Source organism: Adelges cooleyi, unplaced genomic scaffold (genome assembly GCF_023614345.1).
Source record: "Adelges cooleyi isolate 19-005CV unplaced genomic scaffold, UGA_ACOO_1.1 ACOO_flye_CR_arks_rails_tigmint_CR_PRNA_30, whole genome shotgun sequence".
NCBI lineage: Eukaryota > Metazoa > Arthropoda > Insecta > Hemiptera > Adelgidae > Adelges > Adelges cooleyi.
Window position 1 is genome coordinate 20,074,129 of NW_026095971.1, and position 9,862 is coordinate 20,083,990.

Sequence of the window (9,862 nt, forward strand, 5' to 3'; positions counted from 1 at the left end):
AAAACATTTAGGTTATGTGATGTACGCGGTTAAACTCGCAGCTTTTCAACGAGATTTAGATATCATTATTCATTATTATATTATGTCAATGATATTGATATATTTTTTGAATTTTTTAATAATGGTGGTGTTTTTTTAGCCATTGCATAATGGCATTTATTTATTTATATTTTAAACGATTTTTTCTTAATATTAATTACATTATTTTTAATTAATTCATTTTTTTTTTCGACTTGTGGAATTTAATATGATGCGATTAAATGTCCCTATGATCACTTCTGCGGCACTTGTTGATAAATTACTCTCAAGAAATGTGTTTACAGTTTTTGATTTTTTACAAAGACCAAATTTAGATTTGCAAGATATTTGTAATTTAAGTTGCAAGGTAGTACTTCTTAGGGACTCGGATCGCGTTTTGGCCAAAATGTTTGTCCTGACCGAAAATTATATTATTTTTACTATTAAAGTTATAAGGGTGACTGGTGTACAGATTCACAGTGCATTTTTTGAAATTGTACATAAACGAATGAATGTTTCGAGTATTCATAATGCCATATCATTATATGTATTTAATAAACTTTTATGTCTAAAATCAAAAGTAATATCTCGGTCTTCCAATATTTTTGTTACAATGTATTAGACTATTAAATATATATTGCTATGCATAACTCATTTTAACAAAATGAAACTTGACACCAATTATACTATGTGCACTATGCCAATTATATGTTTATCTTAATGGTTAAACCTTTTTATATATTAAAAATCCATTTTTTGTTCAGAATTTTTTAACTTGTAAGATTTCGAAAACATTTTCAAATAGGATAAACTTGATAAAAAATATAATTTTTAAATGGTGTCTTCAGTTATCACTTGGCACTGTGCCATTCACTGCGCTTGATCCTAGATAAGTGGCCATCCAAGAATTCTAGCGGTGGCTCATTCCATATTTCTACCATGTGTCTGTAGTTTACAAAATCCAACCAACCAATAAAAGCTAATGAACCAAGTTACCATAAATATATATAAATATACTTATTGGAATTATTTAAAATTGTATTCCTTAATCCTTATTGTTATTTTAACTTGGATAAAAACATTCAACAAATATTTTATAGATAATTTTTATATATATGACTTTTATTTATATCCTTTATAATCAATATCGCTTTTATTTATCTTTTGGTTTTTTAGGAAGTTTCAAAACTTAAAGATAATATAATGATATCTTATTGTTCTGATTTTATTAATGCATTTATACTATACTCAAATAGCTCAACAAATTGTATTCAAACTGGAATAGTGAAGTAAGATTCATGTTAATATCATTATATGAAATTATGTTAACCAACTGCAAATTTGAATAGCCTAGATGAACTTCTTAATGGTGGATTGCGTTATGGAAATATCTATGAATTTTGTGGCCCCTCTGCCTGTGGCAAAACTCAGTTATGTTATAGCATAATATCAAATATATCAATTACTAGCAGAAATATAATCTTTATAGACACAAAATGTGAATTTTCTATTAAAAGAATAAAAGAAATTATATACCACACGTACCATGTATCTAAAAATCAAGTACAGTTTTTTCAAAATATTTTATACGTCGATACACGTCATTTAGTTATTAAAATTATTACAAAAATGTTTAAGATGAAAGTTGCTTTGGATAAAATTCACGTGTATTCAATTTTGGAGATTTATAGTTTAATCAGTTGTTTACACAGTCTCAAAGAAAAGTCTGAACTAATAATAATAATTGATTCAATACCAGTGTTATATCTACCGTTTGTTGGGTCATCTAAAAACGAAGGTAACCCTTACAAGAACATTATTTACGCTAATATTACTTATAATAAAAATATCTTTTTTAGGTTTGTGCTTTATGAACCACATTCATTCAATACTCAAACGTTTATGTAAAAATAAAAGTATAGTTTTGTTAACTAACTTGGCAGTTAAAAATTGTGATTTCTCAAATGAAGATGTGACAAGTCTATCTACAAAACAGACTGAATACAAGCCAGCTATAGGGAAATATTGGTTACATGTGCCTAGTACAAGACTTATGCTTACTTCTAAACAAAGTCAGCAATATGTAATCAATGTAACTATTTCAAAAAGTGTTAATTTACCTATAAATAAAAATTGCATTTTAACATTAAATAATAAAGGTGTTTTATAATAATAATTATTTTTGGAATATGGATTGTTTTACAAATGTATTAATTATAATAGTTACTCAAAGAATATATAAATATATCAAACTTTATTGAACACTTCAAAATTGATTCAATAAATAGCTGAAAGTAAGTTTAACTTCAAATTACAATATGTTAATATTTTTTGAGATTAAAAAAACTTTTATAAGTCAAAAATACAATAGCAAAATTTTTTTAGTTACGACAACAAAATAACAAAAACTCAAAACTTAGAAACAGAAAATTAGTATAACTTTTACATAAACTATACAATACATAAAAATATTTTTGGTGGACTTGTACATTTCAACATCATTATGTTGAGCAAGAACTAGTTGTGTGTGTTACACAAGAACAAAACCGTAATTTTTTTGTCATATTTTCCTTTTCATTTAACTGTTTTTTAGCTACTTTATTAACAACTGTATACTCTGATATCAAATTACTTACAATTCGTTTCATTTTAATATCTTTATCGAACCAAGCATGATCTATAACTTGATCAAAATTAAACCGCACACTGTAATCAACCATGATTAACTTTTTGATTAAATCTTTTGCTCCACTTGATGTATTTAAGAACAACGATTTAGTCATTTCATAAGCACCATGTCGTATTTTCAACTCTAAACTTTCTCCAGTGAAAGGTTTTATTCCAGTTAAACTAAATTCAATAATTATATAAATTAAATAATCAATCTTTATGATTAATTAGTAAATTTATTTTACAAATACTATTAGACATAGTTGAAATGCTTACCACTCGTATAAAATAACTCCAAAACTCCACGAATCAACTTTATTAGTATAAGCATAAGCTTGTTTATAATAACGCTTATAGTTCACAAAAACTTCTGGAGCAATGTACGCAAGCGAACCACAAAAAGTTTTTAAGTGGGTGTTATCAGTAACTATTTTGGATAGCCCAAAGTCGGCTAATTTTGCATGGCGTCCAGAGAGCAATATATTTGCAGGCTATAAAAAAAAAGTTATTATAACATTTGTCTACAACATCAATAAATAAGAAAATAACAATTTGTTTTTAAATCTTCAAGACTTAACTGTTTAGTAAGAAATGGTATTAACAATTAATAAAAAAATATATTTATATAAAAACAACTTAATTAACATTAATTTAAAATAAACAACATTATAATTCATTTAAAAAAATAATAAATCACTTGAATATTGCATAGTTATTGAATGTAAGCAAACCTTTCAGCTTTCCTCTCAGCTCTTTCATTAACCGACTTTCAAGGTACTAAAATATATATTCATTCGGATCACACTACACACAAGTTCGGCTCACAAGTTTATCAAAATAAAAAGCAAAAAACATTATAATCTATAATTTAAAAAAAAAAAAAAGCTATTACTTTGAGATCTCTGTGAGCAATCAATCTGTTATGCAAATACTGTATTGCTCGAGCAACTTGATATAATATTATTTTTGACTCGTCTTCTTTAAGATTATTCACATTCATTAATAAATCTTGTAAAGACCCACTGGGCATATATTCCAAACATATATAAACTGCATCGTTTGATTCAAAATATTTATCCATTTTAACAATATTTGGCTAAAAAGTAAAAAAAAGAATAATTATTGGTTATTAGATGTAATTGCCAAACATTTGATTTTAGTTACATGCTGTAAGCTGGCTAAAATGGTGTGTTCCCGATCCACACAACTTTCACGCTTTACTTTTTTGAGAGCAAAACATTTTGTTGTTTTCTATACAAATAAATATTTAATTAATTAAATTTTAAGAAAAAATGTTTCCATTTAAAACAAAATACTATTGTATAAATTATATTAAAAATAAAAAATCAAAGATAAATCAAACCGTGTTACTAAAAAGAAAAGGAAAAACAAAATATTATTTTATAGGGTGTATTATATGACTGATTGCATACAACATTTTCGAAAATTTGTCAAATAGTCGTGAGAAACGTGTTGAATACTCACTTTATTAAACGCTATGCGTACTTCTCCAAAGGTACCTGTTCCCAAAATACCATAAACTGCTAGTTCCATTCTAACTTCTTGAGGTAAATTGGGTATATCAGCACTGTTATCTATATAACTGTAAACTAAAGACAACATGTTATTACAAATTATTATTTTTTAATGGACATACAATCTATAATGTAAGTCATTAGTCTAATGACCTAGCTATCAACTCAAAGTTCGTATAATAATAATATTTTTAGGAACAAACTTAAGCATGGACACAAGCCACCGTAGACACATTCTTACATAAAATAAAGCTCATCATGTAAAAAAAAAAGGAGGGTGGACAGCATCTGTTCTGTTGTGTACAGGTAACAACTTTTATAAATAATTAGATTTGTTTAATCTGTAAAGACGTAAGCGTTTTAGAATTAATTATGATAAATTGGAATGCTTTCACTGAGCACGTCCTGGCATATCACTTTGTCAATAGTTGAGCTTCAAGTCTTACCAAACATGATCTATAATTCAGCTAATACAGCTGACTTAAGTCAAGTCGAATCTCAAAGGCTTTGTCTCTATTAATAAGACATATATTTTTTATATCTTATACCATTGATTATAAATATTATAGATTGCCCAACGAGACAATTTTCAATGGATGTCGACATGGGACGGGTGCTAGTACACAGTAGTATCATTTTCATAGAAATTAATTTTTTTTTTTTTTTTAAATCACGAAATAGTAATGAACTTTTTTGGTTTTCAACACTTTATTTTATTAAATGATCAAAAATAATTTTTAATTACTAATTATTTTTAGTCTATTTTATGTTTCTACATTGTAATTAGGGTTTGTAGAAATAAAAACAAATTTTACCTACCATAATTTGTTTTTTTTATGACAGCAATTTTGTCATTGTTGGATAATACCCAACGACAATTTTTTCCAATTTTTTCTCCATTCAAAAAGGTGCCATTAGAGCTCATATCTGTGATAAATACCATATGTCTATTAGCATCCCGTTCTTCACGGGATATTATAAAATGAACCTTGCTAATATGGTTCATAACATTGACGCTAAAACCTTCCTTAGTAAACTGAAAGTCAACTCCATAGGTTTGTCGACCTGCTTTGTACTCATCTTTTACTAAATCTATTAGAAAAACAAAAATTCTATATGCTACAAATCAATTATAAAACTAAAAGAATAATATGAATATTTTTCAATAAATACTAACCTTCAATTTTTAAAGATTCATTTTCAGGGTATAAGCGCCCCCACGCATTGGGATTTTCCAAGACTGACATTCCTTGGCTACACAAAGGTTCTTGACTATTTATCAATGGTGTTAAGACATCTAAATCACCCATTTTTTTACCTAAATGAAAAACAAACTATAAATAAAATATATTATACATTTTATTATTATATAGGAATAAAAGTATGTCCATATAGTTTTCTAGCTGTTACACCCGTCTTCACATTTAGAACTTAAGACTTAACTAATTTAACTATGAAAATAAAAGATTGTTTATAGCAGGACAGGGGTCATCCACTAGTCTAACCGGGTCAACCCATATAAATGTTAACTTAATATTGAAACTATTTATAGAGAAACGTCCTTAGTAATTTGTTGTAAACGGATTTGAGAATGCTTCAAATTAAACGTTATCTAAATAATCATCTAGATAAGAAATTCTTTATGTATAAGTTATTTAAATATTTTATTATTTGATTAATTCTAAACATAATTATTAAAATAATTTCAAATTCCATTATTCGAATAGTTTTTAAACTTATATTATTTAAAAAGTTTGCTTTTTTAAGTAATTATATTTTAAAATATTATTTCGTATATTATGTATACATTTTTTGTTTATCCAAATAAATTGAAAAATAATTATTCGAATGATATTTTATTTAAATAAGAATTTACACAACTCTGATTGTGTGTGTGTGTAAATGTAAATATATATATATATATATATAATTAAATAAAAATTCTTAAAAATGTATAATATATATATATATATTATACATTTTTAAGAATTTTAATTTTATTTAAGAAATTTAATTTTTAATTTTATTAAAAATTTATAAAATTGTATTACACAAAAGATAACTTAAGGCGCTAGTTTAGAATGACAATATTTATTTAAAAAAAGGGACACAATTTTGTCCAAATTCTAAAAAAGCTCTCCAAACAAAATGTGTAATTTTTTTTAAATATTTTAACAATAATATTTAATATTAATTTTAATTAATATGATTTATTAATAAACTCGTTTAAATTCCACATGTTTAGAAGTTTACATGCCTACTTTCTAAATTTATTTTTATAATTTTTCTTTAGTTCAACAGCATAGGTACATTTTTTTTGTAAAAGTGCCACTGGATGGGCATCATTTATCAGGGCTGTCACTCTTTTTTAATTAGAAAATCATATTTTTTTGTACCCGGAGTTTTGTTATAATCATCGCTATTTTAAAATACTTTTTTTTAAATGCTATTCAAAAATAGCATTAAATCTAAAATGTCTACATTTTACTACTTTTTCCATCTAAATAAAAATAAATAACTATTACTCTATTGGTATATTTTGACTAAATAGCTGATCACAAGATTAAAACGGGGCCATCTTTTAAAAACCTGACAAAAAGCGTCCCTTCAGAAGTCAGTAGGGACAAGGGAATATTTTGCTCAAAAAAGGTACAATTTTGTTTTTAATGGGATGTACGGTTATCCTAGGCTAGTTATGAATTGTAACATACCCTAATAGCCAATCTGGAGATATCATGTATCTAGAAAAAAACTTCAATGAAAATTTGTTCAGTTGTTCTCAAAGAAAGATGGACCACACACATAGAAGCTTAACTTATTTATAAAAAGAAAAAGAAGAATGGTAATTAGGTCAGATTTATACGAAAGTTCATTTAATATTTTATTTTCATACTTTCAGAGTTATGAATAACTCTGAAATTCTATATTTATTTTAACTTCAAAATTATTTATAATAAGCCTGTGCATGGGCGCCCTGGAGGAGGGGCAAGATAGAGTATTTGCCCCCCCCCTTAGACTTTAAATATAATTTTGAAAATTTTAACTTTTATTATTGTTTAATTAAAAATAAGTTTTTATTTAATAACGAATAAATAGTATATTATAATTTTAACATATTTTTTTAGTTTGCAAAGAATAAACTTTTTGGTGTTTGATTTAATTATGCCCCTACCTGATAAATTGTCTGTGGGACCTCATGATCCTGTGTAAAAAATAGTTCTATAATAGTTTATTATAAAACTATTACACTATAAATTTCATTACCCACTTTCAATGAACACATTTAAGTAACTGAAAATAATTTAATGCTTAACACTTTAACTGCTAAACTTTATAGAAAATTATCTTAAATATTTTTAAACTAAATTATAAACAAAAATTCGCAAGAAATATTGCAATGTACATTATTGTAGTCTACATCTTACAGAGAGCCTTGATTATAATTTACAAAATAAATACCATTATTAAACAATTGAAGGGGGGAGTTGACAAAGATGTTAACTGACAATTTCAAAACTTTTTAGGAAGCAACATTTTAGTCAATACATATTTAAATGCTTGGAATTTTTTTTATTTTTAAGCCCGACATGCATTTAAATGTTATAATATCAAATGTTGTTTACAATAATATTACACTTTCATTCATTCAAACTATTTTTATAACTATTCAAACTAGACTATTTTATAAAAAATGTCAGTTAACGTCTATATCCACTCACCCCTTTAATTATACCTGAAAAAATTTCAATTTAGAATACAACATATAATATTACCCTTATCCAATCAGTGACAAGTTCACAACAATTAAGACAACGATAAATCTCGAAACTCGTGTCACGTAGCGTAGTCTGTACTCTGTAGGTATTTTTAAATTTTCCGTTTGAAGACAAATACAAAACGTAATATTAATGTTATCAATGGTAGTTGGAGCCACATGTTTTATGTTTACTGTTATAACTTTTAACTACCAATATGAATATGACAGTGTTGACACGAGTAAAAACCATAAACCACAGAATATATTATTAATAATAACTTATTTTAGATAAATTCATGGATAAAATAAATACCTATATTATATTATGTATTATCTAATTTCACAGGAAAAAATTAGCCCGGATATCTTTTCTATTCTAAAGGCCCAAACTGTGAGTAAAAGCATCAAATTCACATTGGTGTCTGAGAAATTTTATAAACGACTATTAAATATTAATTTTTAAATTTTAGTTGTAGCAAACAGACCCGCGGGGGCTTCGTCCTCACACTCCCAACAAAAAGTTAAGTTATAAAATATTTTAACACAACATACCAATTTTATAAATTAATTAAAACAATAAATTTGTTAAATATCATAAATTTATTATTCTATTACATTTTTAGAAAATGTATTTGTGATCGTTATGGTATTTGAACATATTTTTTAATCTTATAACTTATTTCTGATTGTACAATTTTGTAAAATATAGCGCTATAAAGAAAGGAAAAACCAATTTTTTTTTTAAATGCTAAAACCACTAGTTTATATAATATTTTGAGGGGGCTTCAGCTACGAATTAATTATTTTGGGATAGCTAAGCCCCCCGTAAGCCACCCCCGATCTCCGCCTGTTGATGGGATTAAGGTGAATGATAAGAATTGTTGGTTTATAACACTGAATTCAATATTGACTATTGAGTTCAGTGGTTTATAATTATTTAAATAATATTTTTGATACCTTAATTTAAAAACAATTTATTACGTAAGTTGAAATAGTAATTACTAATTTTGAAATCGGTAAATTTGTTTTAAAAAATCAATTGTTGCTACTAAATATCAAGTGTGCAAAGAATTCAAAATATTATAATTATTTTTTTTTTTATTGTACTTTTTGTCTTTTATTGAAAAACATACAATCAGTAAATTATATTTTACAATGAGTATTTTTATAAACTATTTACAATAAGCTGTACACATGATTAACATGAGGAGGATACCCCACATTAGGGGCACCTCAATGAATATAAAGATAAATTAGTGTCTTAAATCGCACCATCTTCTTTTGAGGCGTCTGGGGGGATTTCCAGGGAGGTTTTCAGCTGATAACTGCACAATAAGTTGATTTGAGCTTGAGCCCAGTTTTGAGTGAAAGCGGTTGTAATACACCTCGGCGATCTCGTTTACCGATTGAAGATTAAGATCTCGCTTTAGAGTGTCATTTTTAACAAACCATGGACCACCGGTGATTAAATGCATACAAATATTTTGGAAAGCCTGAAAATTTTTTATATTTGAGGATTTCGCTGAGCCCCAGATGGCAATCCCATAGGTCCACATAGGTCTTAAAAGAGTTTTGTAGAGAATGAGCTTGTGTGCCAGTGAAATATTTGATTTGAGCAGAGGTCTAAGAAGGTGAAGCTTAGAGTTCATTATAATTATTATAATAGATGTATGGTTAATCCTGAAATATTGACATAGAGTATTAATACTAATATGTATTAAATTTAAGTATATATACACACAAATTCAATTTTTTTTTTAAACATGATTCCTTATTTATTTTTGATAATGCTTATAGACGAAACACAAAAATTCACTAAGTAAAGGGGGTTAAAAGCGGTCTGTTTTTTTTTACGTTTTAGAGCAAAAAATGTGAAAACATG

At 26.3% G+C, this 9,862-nt stretch overlaps 2 protein-coding genes and 1 long non-coding RNA gene across 4 annotated transcripts; 2 read left to right on the forward strand and 1 right to left on the reverse strand.

Moving 5' to 3' along the window:
* The first annotated feature begins 86 nt into the window (after nucleotides 1-86).
* On the forward strand, nucleotides 87-2,222 carry LOC126838211 (DNA repair protein RAD51 homolog 4-like). The gene is made up of 5 exons (XM_050572425.1): nucleotides 87-385; nucleotides 1,195-1,307; nucleotides 1,368-1,581; nucleotides 1,657-1,816; nucleotides 1,878-2,222. The coding sequence occupies exons 1-5, from the start codon at nucleotides 248-250 to the stop codon at nucleotides 2,186-2,188; spliced, it is 936 nt and encodes a 311-aa protein (XP_050428382.1). The 5' UTR covers nucleotides 87-247; the 3' UTR covers nucleotides 2,189-2,222.
* Nucleotides 2,223-2,370: 148 nt separating this feature from the next.
* Nucleotides 2,371-8,139, reverse strand: LOC126838210 (probable myosin light chain kinase DDB_G0292624). Of its 2 annotated transcripts, none has more exons than XM_050572424.1 (8): nucleotides 7,396-7,484; nucleotides 5,401-5,541; nucleotides 5,043-5,315; nucleotides 4,174-4,298; nucleotides 3,853-3,939; nucleotides 3,581-3,784; nucleotides 2,965-3,179; nucleotides 2,371-2,868 (listed from the first exon to the last, which is right to left on the reverse strand). In XM_050572424.1, the coding sequence occupies exons 2-8, from the start codon at nucleotides 5,531-5,533 to the stop codon at nucleotides 2,520-2,522; spliced, it is 1,386 nt and encodes a 461-aa protein (XP_050428381.1). In that variant the 5' UTR covers nucleotides 5,534-5,541; nucleotides 7,396-7,484; the 3' UTR covers nucleotides 2,371-2,519. The 2 variants fall into 2 exon arrangements, with proteins under 2 accessions (XP_050428381.1, XP_050428380.1); XM_050572423.1 differs by lacking the exon at nucleotides 7,396-7,484 and adding an exon at nucleotides 7,997-8,139 and having other exon boundaries at nucleotides 2,374-2,868.
* LOC126838212 (uncharacterized) lies at nucleotides 4,044-4,894 on the forward strand. The gene is made up of 3 exons (XR_007685677.1): nucleotides 4,044-4,355; nucleotides 4,419-4,529; nucleotides 4,793-4,894. It is a non-coding gene; the product is annotated as an uncharacterized LOC126838212 (long non-coding RNA).
* Nucleotides 8,140-9,862: the final 1,723 nt, after the last annotated feature.